The sequence below is a fragment of the Chenopodium quinoa genome, unplaced genomic scaffold, assembly GCF_001683475.1.
Source record: "Chenopodium quinoa cultivar QQ74 unplaced genomic scaffold, ASM168347v1, whole genome shotgun sequence".
In the NCBI taxonomy this organism is placed as follows: domain Eukaryota; kingdom Viridiplantae; phylum Streptophyta; class Magnoliopsida; order Caryophyllales; family Amaranthaceae; genus Chenopodium; species Chenopodium quinoa.
In genome coordinates, this window is record NW_018742329.1 from 2813180 (window position 1) to 2832763 (window position 19584).

The window sequence follows — 19584 nt, forward strand, 5'->3', positions numbered from 1 at the left end:
TACTTGTGGTAACGAAATTGAATATTAAAACATGAGAAAATACAAGTTAACTTATAATTAATGGCATAATTTTACGTTTTTCAAAGGTTAAACACTAACATCGATAGTGTTTTTACACTAAAGTTGCTATTAATGGGTAAAAATGCAAACAATGTTAACAATTTTACCCCAAGATAGTACACGTTTGTCATTTAATAAATAACAAGGTGATTACTAATAAATTTAGGCACCCTTTAAAAAACATAGGAGGAGAATGATTTGGAATAATGATTTTGATATAAGTAGTAAATTTAATTAGTCAAATCTGCATATGCTACAACTTGAAGAATATGATTGCATTCCCCTTTCATAGTATCAAAATATATTCATTAATAATATCGAAGATGAAATAGTAGCATGTGCATGTGTATGAAGAATTGAAGGTTATATCATTTGAAGATTATTATGTGCAAGAGATCACATTCATGTCATTGAATTTGCTTTATATGCACAATGCAAAAAGATATGAAAATAAAATGCTTTTATATTATACTTAATGCAATTAAATTTGATGGATTTTTGCATAAATGAAACAATAATTATTGTTATGTTAAATTAGAATAAATAGGGTAATTTTTATACACAAACGCCACTTGGAGATCGTGCACCGAGAGAGTTGACATCATCTTTACCCACAGTCAAAAGAGTAACTGAGGATTACAAGTGTAGTTATTTGAAACCTAAACAATTATTTGAAACTTGGTAGAATACTACACTCCCTAAAAGCTTCCATGACTAGCACTTGGTACCCATGCAACGATTGGGATGGTCAAAAGTGTTGTGGATGTATAACATGTGTTTCACTAATTTAATTAGGAGAATAACTAATCAAAGTTTTAAACCAACTTCTGTTTTAAATGAAACATAGCTATTGTTATGTTAAATTAAGATAAATAGGGTGATTATTATACACAAAAGCCACTTGGAGATTGTGCCCCAAGATAGTTGATATCATCTTTACTCATAGTCAAAAGAGTAATTGAGGATCAAAAGTGTAGTTATCTGAAACCTGGAGTGTAGTTTTTTGAAATCTGGCAATATACTACACCCCCTAAAAGCTTCTATGACTAGCACTTGGTATCCATGCATATATGCAACCATTGAGAGGGTCAAAAGTGCTATGGATGTGTCACATGTTTTTTTACTGAATTAGTTAAGGAGAGTAACTGATTACTGTTTTAAACTGACTATAATAAAATACGTAAAGGACTCTATGCAATACCTTTTAAAAGAGTGAGATTAACAACAAAAGATAAAATAGATTTTAGATCTATATTTTATTTTATTTTTAATTTTCGGAAATAGAAATCCCTCCCATCTAGTTACAATTTTTTTGTTGGTTTAGATAAAATCATACAATACAACTTTTTCAATACAACTTAAGTGAGGAGAACATGTGTTTTGGTGTTTTGATTGTGAACAATCACATTACTAGGTGTTTAATTTTAGAAAGTAAAAACGCATATCCAAAATTTACATTACTTACCATAGTTTTTCTTACATCAATATTGTGAAAGCACCATATTCTAATACGAGTAATGAAACGAATAATATGATTAGAGAAATAAATTTCTTACTTTTTTGAATTTCAAAACCAATAAAAATATTCTTTACTACATATTTTTGGATAATACTAAAATATGATTCCTTGTTACTTTCCCCTTTAGAAACCCTACCATACCATATTCATATCCAGCCTCTTTCCTTCCCTCCCAACAAAGAGTTAAAAAAAAATAAATAAATAAAAAAATCTGCCCACTTCTCACTAATTATTCGCTCTTCTCTCAAACAAACCAAAAAAAAAAAAAAAAAAAATCTATAAAAAAGCAAACAAAATCCACAAAAATAAAAAATACCAATCTTAGAGAGAGAAACAGAAAGAGGGTTTTCTTCTGTGTAATCTTAGAGAGAGAAAGAAAGAAAGGGCCTTTTATTTTAACCCCCATTTCATAATCTTGTTCTTCTTTAGTTTCGGCGGATTCTTGAGCGAGTAGCAGCCAAGAAGAGAGAGAAAGAAAGAAGAGAGAGAAAGTATAATTGTAACCCAGAAAACCCAGAAACTGAAACTACCCAGAATTTGTTTGTTCAGATCCATTGAACTAATTTAAAGAGATGGGTGTTGGAAGAGGTGGGAATAATAATAACAATGGTGGGGGTGTTCCAACTTCATCGAAGAAGATGATACAGAGTTTAAAAGAGATTGTCAACTGCCCTGAAGCTGAGATCTATGCTATGCTTAAAGAATGTAACATGGACCCTAATGAAGCGGTTAATCGCCTCCTTTCTCAAGGTTTATTTTTTTTTTTGATTTTTGAATGAGTTAGATTTGAATTTATTGTGTTTTGTTTTGTGGGTTTTGGTTATTTTTGTTTGATGTTTGAATTTTTATGTTATCTTTTATGTGGGTTTTTTAAAATTTGTTTCTTTTCTTAGATTTTGTTTCCTGTTTTGGAATTTTAATTCTATTTTGGGGGATTTTTAGGTTGGTTTGTGTTTTGTTTTTCTAGGTATTTTGGGTGAAGCAGAATTCAGTGTTCCATGTTGTCAGTTGGAGTTCAATTTGTGGCGTTTTTATTAGGTTTCTGAACTATGGAGATTACTAGCTTGTGTCTGTTTATGTTGATTTGAGGAATTTGATAGGTTTAATTTGTATTCTAATTCATTATTGGCTTTAATTCTGTAGCTTTATGTGGTTTTTGAGTGCATGTACTCTTGAAAAGATCTGTCTTTTATCTAAATCAGTGTTCTTTTTATTGTGTTCCTTCCGCTTGTAGCCTTGATTAATCGTTGGCTCAAGCTCGATATTGTTACTGTAGATTTTGGGGTTCTTTTATTGTTACTGAAGCTTTTGGAAAAATTTGGTCCTTTTTATCTCAAGGGTTAGCTTTTGTTTTTCATTAAATATGTTTTTGGAGGATTTCATGATACCCAATGAATGTAAATAGTGAAAGTTGAGGTCATAGAATAATTTTATGTGATAAAGAATGTGCCACCTTCTTTGGCCTAAAAATTTCTTTTAGTAGCATTTTTTTAAAAATAAAAGTATAGCCGTGTTTATGTTGAGTGTAAGAGTGGATTAGTTGCTTGCTTTGTAATAATGGCTTGCCATTGGAGCATCTTATGTCTTAGTTTGCTTTCTCTCAAAATCACTTGCTAAGTTGCAATTGCCTTCGGAATTTATAATTGTTCAGTGTATGTTCTAAATAGCCCTTTTAGCCTTTGTTGGCCCTTGAACTTACTCTAATTGAAGTTATTGGTTATACAGATCCATTTCATGAGGTGAAGAGCAAACGTGAAAAGAAAAAAGAGGTGCGCTTGCAGATGAATCATTAATAGTCATTTTTTGCTGTAAATGTTGTTTTCAGTTTTTCACTACATTTACACCGCATGTATTTTGCATTAAAATTATTTCAGTGCTATAATTTGTTTATGGGGGTACATGTTTGTGCATATGGCTATGCGTTGCTTGTTCTGTGGACTAAATTTAAAGCTTGTATACTTAATTAATCATCCAAATCTAATGCAAGTTTCCTTGTGCGTAATGGCCTTGAATAAATTATGCACTATTTCGCTAGCCAAATGTGATCAACTCATCAGAGCTTTATTGTTTGTTTGTGTTATTATTATAACAAATGTTTGCTTGCTTCAGACTAAAGACGTGGGGGATTCAAGGGTTCGTGGCACGAGTAGCACTTCCACTCGAGGTGGAAGGGGTGGTTCAGACCGTTATTCCAGTCGCAGTAGTACAGCCCAATATGGTACTTCTGGTAAGGTTATGTTTCCATTATTAAAGTTTTGATGGTGATCAATGACATTCTTGAATTCATTCCTGATTGTTGGTTTCATTAATCCAGACTCTGGTGCTTCACGTGGTAAATCTGCGTACAAGAAGGAAAATGGACCAACTCCTTATATAAGTTCTACCATGGGTATGGCTGGACATAATGTAAACAGGCGGCAGCCACCTATCTTGTATGCCTCCCCCCTTCTCTTTCTCAACACTGTACTTTTTTTTTTATTTTTTATTTTTTTATTTTTATATATATATATATAGCCAATCCTTTTGCTAACCTAGCTTATTTCATTAGGCTTGTTGCTGTAACTTTCTCTTTGTTATATATCCCTTTTCACTTAATGACTAGTAAATACCATTATGCATATCTTACATGAAGTACTTTTGTATCCTTGTTTGCAAGTTATTATAAATTGAATCTAAAGCATCTTTGTAACCCCCTTATTAGTGTCCTTGGATAATAAAATTTGAATGGGTGGAGAAGAAGAGGAGGATAGAATCAGGTTTTACAATAGGGAAGGGTAGGAAAGGTAATAAAAGAAATTTTCCTCTCCTTTTTTTCTTTGTGGTGGATAGAGTTGGAGGGAGAATATGCCTTCACTTCTCTATTCTCCTCCTCTCCATCCTTTTCCCTTTCTTTGCATTTTTGCTTTTTAAAGAATAAAGACATTGTTATAGGCTTTTTATAGAGTCAGCAATTTATGAAACAGATTGGTATTTTTTAATGCATTGGCTGGTTCTATAACTTGAACGGCTACGGGCTACCTCCCTTTGTTGTTTCTTCATAGGTTTACTGGTCTTTCTATCCATTTGGGGTTAAGCATTGCAGCCCTGTATTGTCTTTTACACTTGATCTCACGAGATTACAGCAGTTGGCATGTCTGCATGAGATAGCTGATCTTGTTTATGAAATACAGTCAAATCATAATGTATCAAATTCAAGTGAACATAGTTTATGCAAGCATAAGGTCCAAGATAATATAATGTTGGCATCTGTTCATGTTAGTATATGCTGGAAAAATTTTGTTGGCCTGTTCTACATCTGGTTCTATTGTTATGATGTCTTTTTATGTAATCAAGAATTGTAATTGAGAATTCTGGAGATTGGTTTAATGTGAAGTGCTGTGTTTTGTTTTATTGTTTTCGTTATTAACCCTTTTTCTTATTTTGTCAATTTTTTTTCCCAATGTAATGTCCCCCCCCCCCCCCCGGATGGTGTCTGCACTTTTTTTCCTGGTCTCCCAGCATATCAGCTATGACTTTATTGTTTGTATGTTAAACAGTTGTTTAGAATATGATACTGTGATAGTCAATTAGTGTTATTGATATAAGAATTGCACTCGTGGATTGTCTTGTTACTCATTCTGGGAAGCTATTGTCTTTGCTGCAGTGATACTACAACGGATAATGCATTCTCATATAATGCAGCTGAAACATTAGTAGTTGCACCGTCTTCTGGCTTTCAGTCTGCCTGGTCAGGCATGCCTGGTCAAGTGTCAATGGCTGACATTGTTAAGATGGGAAGGCCACAGGGAAAAGTCAGCAGCTCTGTGAACCCATGTCAACAGCATGTTAATGATCAACACCGCTTGGAATCTCCTGCAGTATGTGCACCTCGTGATTTGCATCCATCACAAAATTATGCTGCCAAAGTTTTAGAAGGGAACTTAGACTCAGGGGCTTCTGGACATGTACCTCCTAATGATGACTGGATCCTAGAGGAAGAGCCACCTGCTGCTAGTGTATCTGCCATTGTGGAGCCCTCTGTAGATTCTGAACGATATGGTGATCCATATGACAGCACAAATCAGCAGTTTAGACCTCAATCTGATGAGGTTCGATTTGAGGAGGATGATAATGCTGACAACGCACATGCAAGCTATGCTCGATCTGTTCCAGGATCTAATCAAAATATGCAGGAGGATAACTCTGGTAGTGCTTCTGGTTTCGAAAACGAGTTGTACCAAAACAACAGTGCATACCAGGTTCACCATCAAGAAGGTACATACTGCATATAATGCTGTAAAAGTCAAAATGAACTGCTGCTTGAACTTTATTGAAGTTTTTTGGTTAAAGTATATAGTAGTCTCTTGTTATGTTAATCGTCTTATTGCTTTTTGGGATAACTTTTTTCATTCCTTCCTTAATGTAGTTAGATCTCAGGCTTTTCCACTACTGATTTTCTTAGCTCATTTTTTAAAAAATTTTCTTATGAACAAAGAATCCTGAATCCCAAACGGACTCTAAGTTGTTAAAATTCCTCATGAACAAAGAATCATAAAATCATGTTAGAGTAAGTGTCATTGTGCTGGAATGTGTTTTTGTTCTGAAACCCAATTTTTTACTGAAGATTGAGATACTATATCAAGAAATCAATAATGGGTGTGTTCTCAACTTACTTTGATTTATTGTACATTAGCCAAATTTAGATAATGTATGTCAAGACAAAATAAGTTTTCAATTAGTTTAAATACTCTCACAAGTTTAAATGACGTAAGTTTAGATGAAAGCTTAGATGCTCATATTAGCTCAAATAAGTTACTACCTTTTTAAAAATAAAAAATAAAATATTACTATGTATAACAAAGGGGTATTATTTTGGAAATACAAATTATTTCTTTGTTGCACATAATAAGAAACAGAGGTAGTATGATAAATTCAAGGTAGGTCCAAACAAGTTGAAAAGAATACACCTTAATGTATCAAGGGATTGTATGGGATATGGGGTTTGTTGTGAACCTACTCTAAAATTACATGTAGTTGATCTTTTTATATGAATTGATTATTGGGTAATATATTTTAGCGTTTTCTCCTGAATCATTCATTGATGTCTGTACATCTCTTCTATATCTTGCACATGCTACTATCTTATACTGTATTTGATTTATTATCGTACTACAGTTGAAGATGCCAATGCATCAGTATCAGATGTGGCCAACAATTTTCAGAGTTTATCTTTGCCGAAGGAGGAGGAGGATACCCCGTCTGAAGAAGAGGGTCCTGCTGTGAAAATTCCTGATCACCTGCAAGTTCAGTCTGCTGAATGCTCTCATTTGAGCTTTGGTAGTTTTGGGACTGGAATAAATGCTCCATATTCAGGTTCTTTTGGCTCAAGAGCTGTGGCTAATAATGAAGAGGATGCTTCTTTATCCGCTGATGCTCCATCTGCTGTGCATTCTCAAGCTAGGTATGCCGAATTTTGTAACTTAATCTTTCATCTTATATGTGCTGCAATGATATCTCATATATATTCTTGTTTTCTCCTTAGAAATCCTGAATACTATGAGGATGAACATCTTAGAACTGCATCAGATGTTAGTTCTTCTCAAAGAATGGGTGGAAGCTCTGGCAATTTTGACACTCCTTCAGCTCCACAGCCGGATATGTTGAAACATGAGGCTCCTGAACTTGCACAAGCCAACCAGTATTCTTTCCCTTCGTCCACTGCTAATTATGGTTTTGACAACAGCCAACAGTTGAATTCATCCTTTGGGAATTCACAAGCTAGCTCTCAGATGCAAGGCCTGCCTTCTTTGTCAGGTGTAATGGTGAGGATACTTCAACCTCTGTGCTTCTTTTGTTCTTTTGTTTTTATATGTAGCGCCATTCTCATAGTCATAGCGGGGGACTTTGAGTTAGCGAAGCCCTGTAGGCTGAAGCCCTATGTGAGAAAATATTGAGCCAAGAATACTCTGTCTTATCTATAGAGGCAGTCGACCGAGTCCTGGTGCCTTCCGTCAATCTAGCGCTTATTCAATTAGTTGCCCTGCTCTTCTTTCTACTAAGAATGTGATTGCCAGATCTATTGTCTGTTATTTACTATAGTTTACAAGTTCTATATGTCAAGGTCTATATGCTGCCTCAGGGTCTGACCTTGTTTCCTTTTGTGCTGTTTTGGTTTTATAACTCCAGAAACATATGCTACATTATAAGTTGACGACTCTGTTTGCTTGGCATTATGAAATATATCATCCATTGAATGCTTGCAATTTAGATGAATGAACTGATGCTACTTCTGAAATGGTTGAAGATCTATATGATATTGAAAATGTCGTTCGAGAAGTTTGTCTGATTTTATGCATTGGTTAGGTGGGGTTTTGTAGGAGCAATTACATAATTAGGAGATGCTCTGATCTATGTGTACATTTCTTTGAAATAGTCATTTAATTCTGTATAGATGTCTTACGACTCTTAACTAAATCTACATCTCATATATTACAATGTTGTAAATATGGTTTATGGTCTTCACCATGATGTAGGATTTGTTTGGTTTAGGGATGTTGTTGAGTATGTGATTTGTTAATGGTATGTAAGTTTATCCGGCAAAACTAAAATTTGGTGATTCACTTTTGAGGATAAGGCCTTTTTGTTATTCTAGTGTATGGCAAATGCAGAAGTATAGGATCAGGTGTTCTTTGCTTAGGTCACCATAGTAATTTATTTATTACAGTGCCTATACTTTAAATTAATATTACTGGCATAGCAGTTTCCATGAGAAATTTGTGAATAATATCCTAAAATGTTTTGATTTTGTATTGTGCACTGCAAAAACTATAGATAGTTTGGCAACTTGAGCAATCTAGTATATCCTATGAATGGCTTATACTATTTGTACTTAGTATATTTTTGGTGGCTAGACCTTGTAATGACGGTGAACTCAAAAGGTCTAGCCACCAAAAATATACTAAGTCAAGGCCTCTATATAGTAAGTACAAATAGTATAATTTCCTTATTGTGGTGTTTTCTAGTAATCTATATCCCAGCCCCTCTTTTTTTTGTTGTTATTTTGAACTCAAAAGGTTTGCTTTTTTTTTTTTGGTTGTTGTGGGATATAGAGGCCTTGACTTAAAGTAACTTAGCCTTGATAATTTCCTTATTGTGGTGTTTTCTAGTATATTTTTGGTGGCTTGACTTTGTAATGGCAGTTGTTGAATACTCCTGTTTTTTTGTTGTTATTTTGAACTCAAAACTTGTACTCCACTCATTTCTAGCTGTCCCAAATAACGTTTTATGGTCTCTAAGACACAACTGTGATGATTAATCTCTTTAATTGAGTAGCAATAATTAATACTTTTATATATAGATATTTTGAAAATTTGGTTTTTCTAAGTTATGCCCCCCAAGTTCTTCGGTTTCTAAGCTGTACCCATGTTTTTTCAAAGTTATAAGCTGTGCCCTCCACTTCACGATATTTTATCAATATTACCCTTGAACATCCATATCCGTTAACAAAAGTTAAGTTATTTTTTCAACAATGGTATCGTGGCGTTATTAATTTGACACGTGTCCCGTTCTAATTGGTTTAACACTTAAAAAAAAATTAAAAATCAGAAAATAAAATAATTAAAAAAAAAGGTTATTGTTAACGTTAAAGGTTATTGTTAATAAAAATTAGTGAGGTTGAGGGCACAACTTAGACCTTTGAAAAAGCATGGGCACAACTTAGAAACCGAAGAAGTTTGGGGGCATAACTTAGAAAAACCCTTGAAAAGTTTACCATGAAAAGGAAACAGAGCAGTGGGATGGAGAGAGTAAATTTGCTATTGTGGACATCCCAATAGATTTTAGGCCTTGTAGGTAAAATTTTATACTCCACAGTTGTGTTTAATTATGTTTTCTTTCTTCTTGAAACTGTGGAATATCAAAATGCTGTTTATTTATTTATATATATTTTTAGATTCTACTTTATTGTTTATGATGATCACACATCTTGTTTTTGTCTCTTATGCATCTTTCCAACCATCTTTGCTTAATTGAAGAAAGAGGTAATATCTAGATAATTCCTTCATTTTTTCCCCTTCTTTCTTCCGTACAATCAAGTCGACTGAACTCTCAGCCATTGGTGGGAATTTTGCCCAGCCGTAGTAGCCCTTTGGCTGGGTTTTGGAGCAACTCCTGAGCCAACTCCTTTTGTCAATAGCAAAAAAGAAAGAGCCCCAGGGGTTCCATATTCTAGGAGCCCACTAGCAGGGTGGAGTGAGTAGGCGCCAGTTATTTACCCTTTTCATATCTTAAATACTTAGTGTCAATGCGCCCTTAATATTTTTATGTATCTTTTTCTTCGCTCGTTTTGTCTTCTTGTGCATGTTGTCAAATTATATTTTTTCCTCTCATATTTTTCTTTTTTTGCAGCCGTATTCTAACACTTTGCCCAGCACACTCTTGGCATCAAATGTACAACAGCCCCTTAGGGAAGCTGATCTTTCATATTCACCTTTCCCCATTTCACAATCTATGGCATCAAAGTATAGCAACTCAGTCTCATCTATTAGTGGTCCAACTGCTTCAATGGCTGAGGTAATTTTTTTCGTCTCTTTTTTCCTTGCATCATTGTAAATAATACAATTTTTATTGCTGGTATTGCACTCATTGCGGATTTACTTATTCAACCAATCTTCCACAATATCCAAGCGACATTCAGTTTCTCATATGGCAAAATCAATCAAACAAAATAGGCTCAAGAGAAAAACCTGCATTCTTCTTTTGTTCAGATAAAAAGTTTCCTTTTCCTGAAATGCTCGATTTTGTCACTTCACATTTTTTTCGAGGCCTTAACTCTTTTGTGTTGTAGCATGGTAGTTCTAAGGTCTTGGCCCTCCTATTTCTCATAGTCTTCAAACCTGTTTGTTTTATTAATATAAAAAATCAAAGTTTAAGGGCTTGTTTGACATCATTTTTGGTTTTCTATTTTCTGTTTTTTTTTGAAAACCTAAAACAACAAACAATAAAAAGGTGTTTCCACTTTTCTGTTGTCAGTTTTCAAAATTATTATAATTTTAATATGTTTAAATAATTTTTGATTCATTATGGGACATATATCATATACTTTTAAAAAACAAAAAACCAAAAAGCAGAAAACCACAGCAATGCCAAACGAACCCTAAGATTTTAATTAGCTTTGGGCTGAAGGGTTTTATATATATATATACTACTTTCATTTTTTTAGTTGACACGTTTTGACTTAAGCTCTATTCACACACTCCCCTTTGACCGTGTTTTGTGCTTTATACATAATGAAAATTATAGTCATGTGGGATCTTGTTAGATTCGTCGGGATAAATATTTTCAAAATATCAACTTTTTATAATTTTTGCTTATCGGTGATTAAAGATATGAATGATTGAATTTATGCATTGGCAAACGTGACTAAAAAAACGTGTCAACTAAAAAGAAACGGAGGAAGTATGTGACTATTTTTTTTATATTAACATTTTGTTGGGTACTTTTTACCTCTAAATTCCGTTAGTGGCTATAGACTTTTCAAAAATGCTGTGCCTATAGGGACTTTAAAGTTGCTTGTCTTTGTTCTTGAAATAAATTACCTTTTCTTCTTTTGTTCTTTGTTTGTTTGATAATCTAGATTAACAAGGAAAGTTTTTCACAAATATTATAGAGGCGGGCTTACCAAATGCTGTAATTTTGAAATCTATCTGGACGACTTACTCTAAAAATTGATCTACATTCAGGCAATGAAAGCCGGAAACTTCTCAGCTGCCCAGCCAACTCAGAATCTACCAGGTGGCAGCAGCATCTCTGGTGGAGCTGCTCTTCCGCAACATTTGGCTGTGCATCCGTACTCTCAACCTTCAGTGCCTATGGGCCACTTTGCTGCTGCTAATATGATTGGTTATCCATTTTTGCCTCAGAGCTACACATACATGCCATCGGCTTTCCAGCAAGCATTTGCCGCGGGTAATAACGCATATCCTCAATCCTTAGCTGCAGCAGTGCTTCCCCAATACAAAAACAGTGTTTCCGTCAGTAGTTTACCCCAAGCTGCTGCTGTTGCCTCGGGATATGGAGCGTTTGGGAATTCAAATAGCATCCCAAATAACTTCCCACTGAATCCTCCAAGTGCTCCCGCTGGCACGTCTATGAATTACGAAGAACTTTTAAGTTCACAATACAAAGATGCTAGTCATCTTCTCTCTCTGCAGCAGCAGGTATTCTTTTCTTCCTTTGTATTTTTAAGTTTTTCTTTCCTTTCGGATGTTCATTATTTTTTTGAAATATCTGGAAGTGGGGTATGCGATTTTTTATTATATTGTTTCAAAGCATATGCCAATGGAAGTGCGGATTGGGTTAAGTGTTCATGAACAAGATTATTATTTCACTGTGAATTGTGAAAAAATTTCTTTCTTCAATTCACTTTTCTTTTTACAGTAATATTTTTTGTTATTGTTATTTAAAGGATAAAAATCAAGTGATATGATACTGAAAAAATTTGTTTTATGCTCGTATATATTCTTATCCTATGAAATTGCTCAGCATCATCAGTCAGATCTCAGAATTTAACTTCTGTATGGTTTCAGGGTGCTGGTTCCAGAACAATGTCAGGGGTTCCAGGGAGCACATATTACAATAGCTTCCAGGGGCAAAACCAGCAACCTGCTGGATTCCGGCAAAGCCAGCAACCATCACAGCACTATGGACCTCTTTCTGGGTATCCCAATTTCTACCATTCTCAAAGTGGGCTCTCTCTTGATCACCAGCAGCAAATGTCGAGGGATGGATCCCTTAGCGGTTCTCAGGGACAACCGCCTAATAAGCAAAATCAACAGATATGGCAAAACGGCTACTAATTAAAAATCCCCTCGTGCCCTCCAGGTTTTTCAGGGTCTTTGTAGTAGTAGTACTTTTTAAGTCCAGAAATTCGGCCAAAATATTAGGGGCTTAAATCTGTACTGGAGGACTGGACTTCTCTACTGTTTCCTGTGCCTGGAGGTTGTAATTTACCCTTTTCTCCCTATTTTCCAGTTTGTCTAACATAGGAACGATGTCGATGTGTTAATCCGTGGTAGTCGACCTTCGTGTTCTCAAGCTCCTAGTTTCATCATCCAATAGTGAAAAGTTTATGTTTCTCTTTATTGTCTCTATGTGTGCTGTTGGTCTCTTACCTAAAACTGTTTTAACTTTCATGGCAAATATTGTTGTACGATATCATTACAACTTACAAGCGAACAGAATAATGGAAAAGCAACCCAAAATATAGAAAACTTTCAATTGCACAAACATAGAAAAACCTAAATAATCGTACAAACAGCCTGGAACAGATTCAACTCCAAAGTTGAAATTCTGATAACCTTGAAAATTTTAATCAACCAAGAAAAATTTGAACTCTAAACTATGAGAAATTTTAACGAAAACCAATAAAGGCCCCGTTCTTTAGAGCTGCTCTGCTTTGCTCTGCTGAAATTTGCTTTGCTCTGCTCTGCTCTACTTAAAATTAATACTTAATATTAAATTATTATAATAATAATTAATAAATAATATTTAATAATAATAATAAATAAATAATAATAGATAACAATAATAAATATTAAATATTAATTATATTATTTAATATTTATTAATAATAATTGTTATTATTATTATTATTAAAAAATAATTATTAATATTTAATAATAATAAATTATTAGTAACAATAATAATAATAATAACAATAATAATAATTAATATTTAATAATAATAGTAATAGTAATAGTAATAATAATAGTAATTATACTAATAGTAATAATAATACTTATAATTAATAATATTAATTATAATAACAATAATTGATTTTTATAATAGCAATTAATATTAAGATAATAACTAATATTTAAATATAATACTAATTATTAATTTTTAATAATAATAATAATAATTAAATAATATTTAATAATAATTATAATTAATATAATAATAATTAATATTTAACTTTAAAAATTTAATGATTATAATAATAATGTGATAATATTATTAGTAGTAGTAGTAATAATAATAATAATAATAATAATAATAATAATAATTATAATAATAATAATAAATATTTCTTTCAAAATAATAATAATAATAATAATTAATATTTAATAATAATAATTAATATTTAATAATAATAATAATAATAATAATAATAATAAAATCTGCTCTGCTCTGCTCGGCTCTGCTGAAATCTGCTCTGCTCTGTTGAAATCTGCTCTGCTTTGCTTTGCTCTGCTGAAATCTGCTCTGCTCTGCTCTGCCCAGAAGCTCAAAAGAACAGGGCCTAATTCTACAATGGTTCATATATGTGTATTATATGGTGATGAACTGATGATACACTATGAGCATGTTTTGGACTTTTGGTAAGAGTTTTTTGGGTTGTAAACTATTACCATTACGATATTATCCAAGGGTTTGGTAAGAAAGTTTGTATGAACATTACCACCATTAGGCTAATAGTGTTCACCTTTGTGAACTGCTAAACATCGCCCGCAAATCTCCACATAAAGCCCACAAATTAAAAGTGAAATGACTCTTTTGCCCTCGAACTAAAATTATATTCTCTCTACTCTAGTAAAAAACACACTCTCATCTTCTCTTAACTTTGTAGTCTCACTTTCTCTCTCGAAAATATTTTTTCAAAATGTCGAGGCGGCAAGGCAGGGAAGTGGCGGCACCGGTGGCCGGAGCAAGGGGGTTTGGAGGAGGAAAGGTATGTTTTTTTTTTTGTTAATTTTTTTATTTAAAAAAAAAAAAAAAAAAAACCGGAAAAGGTGGCGGCCCGGCGGCGACTGGTGGCTGGACGGCGGCGAATGGGCGGCGGCGTTTGGCCCAGACGCCGACACCACGGTTCCGGCGCCTGTCCCAGACGCCATTGCCACGGTGAGCATCTTCGAACAGACCATCGTGTACAAAAATCCCACTATAATCATTTCCGTCTCCACCATAATCCTGCAACAATAACATATAAATATAATCACATAAGATTAGATTAAATTAATACATTTGACACAACATTAGCACAAAAGCAAAAACAATAATAAAATATAAACAACAAACAAAGAAATAAAAAACATAAACAAAAAGTATTCAAAAAAAAAAAAAAAACAAAACACAAAAATAAAAAACATAAACAAAACTTTAGATTAAATAAAAAAAAAAAAACCAAAAAAATAAAAACAAAAAAAAAAACATAAACATAAAAAACATAGCGATCAAAAACACAAAAATCAAACACAAAATTTTACATTACATTTTAAAACAATTAAAAACAAAACAAAAAAAAACCAAAAAAAAAGAAAAAAAATTGTAACACAAAAAAAAAAAAAAAATAAACAAATTTTAAATTAAATTAAAAAAAAAAAAAAAAAAAATGCAGTGGCGCCTAGCCAGGACGCCGCTACCGTGGCGGTGGCGTCTAGCCAGGACGCCGCCACCGTGGCGATGGCGCCTGGCCAGGACGCCGCTTTCATGGTGGCGGCGTCTTGGCCAGACGCCACGGCCACGGTGGCGGCGTCCTGGCCAGGCGCCATACCTACGGAGGCAGCGTCCTGGCTAGGCGCCACCACTACGGTCACGGCGTCCCGGCAGGACGCCAGCCGCCAATTCGTGGTTTTAGATGGCTTCGTACCTCCTTTTCCGGCGTCAACGGCGTCTCTCCGGTGCATCTAGCCGACGTTGAGGGCTCTTCGGTTTCACTCGGCGATCCAGTCCTGCTCCACATTTTTGGTGAGTGAAAATTTTCATTTTCGGTAAAAATTAAAACAAGGGCAATAATGTCAAAATTTTTAAAAAATGTGGGCTTTATGTAGAAAAACGCGGGCGATGTTTAACAAGTTCCTCACCTTTACCCTTCTCAAACACAAAGAAAGGGAGTTAGGTTTAAGGGGCCATTAACACAAGGTGAACAGAATGGAATGAACAAAGGGAAAGAAAAAGAATGGAATGAAAAACCCCCAAATTTACTATGTTGGTTGTTTTGAATAACAAAGGGAAATAAGCCACCATTTCCACTACCACACCACCACCGCACAATACCTATTTCATACCTTCTCCAACCACCACACCACTTGTCGGAGCTCCCCCTATCCCTCGCTGCCTCTCCCCTCCAAAAAACTCCCTTACCCCGCAAAACCCTATAAACTCCTCCCCTTCCTTGTAAAATAGCTGGCCGCCCCTGCCCCCACCCTCGAAACCCTAGCTGCTATGGATGGGGAACTACGAGGAGGGATGGTGGAGGTGCGACTAGGGTGGTTGGGTGGTGGGGGTAGGGTAGGATGGTGGTGGTTGGTCTGGGTATATATGGTAAGACGGGTGACACCATAGGAGTGTGTATAGCGTAAATTTGGCTCGGAACGAATCTTTTCTACGCTTTCTTTTCTTTAAAAAATTTTTGGAAAAAAAAAATGTATTATGGTATCATGGTGTAATATAAGAGTATGAAGTTAATTACGAGTACTAAGCAAACAACATTATAAAATGTAGGCCTTTTCATATAGATTGCTTCTTCAGATGAAGCTATCAACCATCATCAATAATCAATAACTATATACTAAAAAACCACACCAGTAATATTGGTATACATTTCCTTTTTAACAAAAAATTACAGATATATTATAAATTTATAAGAAAAAATTGTCAAAAATAATACAAACTTTAAGCCGTCCACCAAAAACAAGTTGAACTTTTGATTATTTCTGAATAATACAAACTTTGGAGAGTATCTACTTTAAACAAGTTATGACTTGTTAGTAACCTAATTAACTGGTTATGTGGACACATGTCGTTATTTTATTGGTTTGACCATTAAAATTGTTTTTTAAAGATTATTATTATTATTTAAAAAATAAAAATTAAAAAAACTCCACCCAGCTCCTCCACCAACCACCAGCACCACCATTGCCAGCCTCCCTCTCTCACAAACCGTCAGCGCTGGCCGCACCCAAATCCCCCTCCCCTGACGCCGCCCTCCCCCGCGTATCGTCCTCTCCCTCTTTCCTGCACTTGCTAGAACCAACAACCACCCTTCCCGAAACCCTCCCTCTCTCGCAAAAACCACTTAAAACCATCCCCCACCCTCGAAAACCCTAATCAAACCACCCCAGCCATCGGTAGGGGTTTGATCAGGGTTTTTCGAGGGTGGGGGATAGCTAGATTTTTGATGGTTTTGCAAAGGAGGGAGGGTTTTGGGGAATGGGATTCGGTATGGTGGTTCAGGAAAACGTCGCGGAAGAAGAAAAGGGGTGACACGTAGGGGAGGGGGGTTGACGCTGACGCTGGGGGAGAGGGAATCTGGGCATGGCCGGCGTCGGGGGGAGGCTGACGCCGCTAGTGGCTGGTGGAGGAAATGGATTTTCTTTTTTTAAAAAAAATATTTTTCCCCCAAATTTTTTTTGAAAAACTTTTCCCCTTAAATTTTAATTTTTAATTAATCATAATTAAAGTTATTAAGAGCTAATTACATTGTTAAACAAATTTTATTAAAAAGAATAAAAAATATATAACCGGTCATTCAGGTTGCAGGTAAAATGACTTGTTTAAAGCGGATACTCCTAAAAGTTTGTATTATTTAGGTTGCAGGTAAATTGTCTCTTGAATTCGCTAAATTGATTTCAAAATTTATGTTTATTTCAATATTTAAAGCCATTTACTATTTTCATTTTCTTTTGTTTTAATTTTTCTATTTAGAATTTATTAGACTATTAGGTTTCAAGATCGAAGTCAATATCTTTTTACCGTACAATCACTAAATCAAAGTCGGTCAACTAAAGTTTTGGACATTGCATAGCTACACAACATCCAACACATTTAATGATTACATGCAAATAATTTTAATAAAACTACGCATTCGATATAAGTTATTAAACAATTTAACTATATATACATTTTGATAGGTTTATATCTTTCATATTAACAAAAATTTACAAATGTTATTATTATATTTTGAAAAAAAAATTAGACTTTGGAGTTTTGTATAAAATAGATAAAGGATAAGTTAATTCCTGTCATATATGCATTGAGTTTTGGGTGTTCTATCCTGTTCACCCTTTGGGCTAATCCAGATTTGAGGATCTGTTCTAGGCTATTAGGTTTCACTCCCCTTCCAATTGTTGTTGCAGCGGAGCGAATACAAGTCCTCCCTACCAAGTGTAGTCTCAATCATCACTACACCAACAACCAAACACTTGGTATGTATGGAAGACACGTGTTATAAAATATTATATTATATACATATACTTTTTTATATTATATAAAATATTATATTATATACATATACTTTTTTATATTATAAAAAATATTATATTATATACACATACTATTATAGTTAAAGTATTATTATGTATAAAACAACATAAATTATTGCACATGATTGTTGTATATCTAGTATAGTACATGAGCAATGCACGGTTTTTAAATCAAAATGTTAGTTTTTCAAAAAAAAATTCAAGTAATAGCATTGTTAATACGAATATTACAATTTAAAACATGAGTAATAGTTATAATACATTTTATATTTATCCCTTTTCCGTCAAATGTCTAATTTAATTTAACATTTATTCTTCTTGTTTAGATTGGTTATTGGTTCTTTTTTTTTTTTTTTTAATTTTAGAAAAACAAAAGGACATTGTATAGAAAATGAAAGGCCGATTAAAATTAAATTTATGTTCAAGATTATGTATTTTTTTCCAAGACAACATTTCGGCTCAGCATTCAGTATTTGTCAAGGAGTACAACAAACGATAAAAGTAATTTTTACACTATTTTGTATCTTTGTCAAAAACTTTTGTATTCATCCGATTACTTGAATTGAATTTAGGATAACTTGTAGACTATTTTGGGTAACTTTTATCAATAAAGCATAAGTAACTTTCATTCATTACAGGGTAGCTTTTATAATAGGTGCACAATATTTTATTGTACATCTGATTTTTTAAAATGTTTGTATTGATTTCATAATTGACGTCAAACTAAATTCTACCGATTTTATTTAATTTTCTTAAAAAAAAACAATATTAGCCTTTCAAAATACGAAACATTTGTGTTCTTAATTATGCCACTTTAGTCATATTGCTTCAAATTAATTATTATTCTTTAACTTGACTATAAATTAAGATTGAAAAGACTTTATGTATTATTTGTAGTATTGGAAATTATATATTTATTATAAAAAAAATTAAATCAATATTTATGTTAGGAAATCATGAAAATCTTATGCATGTATAGAAACTTGCTTTTATTGTTTAAAGTTTAACAAAAATAACTATGCTTGAATATGTAAACAGTAATTATATAGATATATTTTATACTTAAGATAAGCCAATAAAAGAGTGACATTTGTCATCCTCACACTGAGGCGCTTGTCTTTTAGTATAATATATAGATAGATGGCACAAAAAAAAACTTATTTTATTTCTTTATACTTCATATTTGATTAGCAATCACAATTCTCTATACTCTATATATATTTTTAGGTAATTACCGTGTGTTGCATAGGACCTAGACTAGTACCTAATAAAATAAAACAAAATGATATGAACATTAAAAAAAAAAACCTACAATGGAAAGTAAGTAGAACAAAAAAGAATGAAGGGAATATATAAGGGAATACATACATACATACATACATATATGTATATGTATATGTATATGTATATGTATATGTGTATGTATGTATAATTTATTTATTTATTTTCCGCAAACATCAAAGATCTTACCTAAATCCAAAATTCTTATTTCCAAAATCCAATAACAAGAAATGAATTAAGTTCAAAGTAATGTGATCATTACCCTAATTATTTAGTTTATAAATTTTGTTACAAAACCATATAAAGAAATAATAAGTAAATATTGCATTTTAGATTTTACCACTCCTTAAAAAATCAATTTTTATTTTGCCACATTTATAAACTTTATTTTAAAATTCCACCGCATAAAAAAAATCATCCCCTTTTGCTTGATTCTCGTCATGATTTTGGATGTGGGACCTCCTTTTAATTTCCTTTCTTGTT

At 33.4% G+C, this 19584-nt stretch overlaps 1 protein-coding gene across 1 annotated transcript; it reads left to right on the plus strand.

Annotated features, from left to right (window-relative positions):
- Window positions 1-1881: 1881 nt before the first annotated feature.
- Window positions 1882-12702, plus strand: LOC110690199. Its single transcript, XM_021867034.1, has 10 exons — window positions 1882-2329; window positions 3305-3348; window positions 3689-3806; window positions 3894-4011; window positions 5223-5833; window positions 6734-7019; window positions 7101-7380; window positions 9965-10129; window positions 11299-11775; window positions 12145-12702. The coding sequence occupies exons 1-10, from the start codon at window positions 2152-2154 to the stop codon at window positions 12412-12414; spliced, it is 2547 nt and encodes an 848-aa protein (XP_021722726.1). The 5' UTR covers window positions 1882-2151; the 3' UTR covers window positions 12415-12702.
- Window positions 12703-19584: the final 6882 nt, after the last annotated feature.

Excerpts from the sequence above, each read along its gene's own strand:
- LOC110690199 (XM_021867034.1), top strand. The coding sequence starts at position 2,152 with ATGGGTGTTGGAAGAGGTGGGAATAATAATAACAATGGTGGGGGTGTT. Across the intron at positions 7,020-7,100 it reads GCTGTGCATTCTCAAGCTAG|AAATCCTGAATACTATGAGG; the intron begins GTATGCCGAATT and ends TTTTCTCCTTAG. Across the intron at positions 10,130-11,298 it reads CAACTGCTTCAATGGCTGAG|GCAATGAAAGCCGGAAACTT; the intron begins GTAATTTTTTTC and ends ATCTACATTCAG.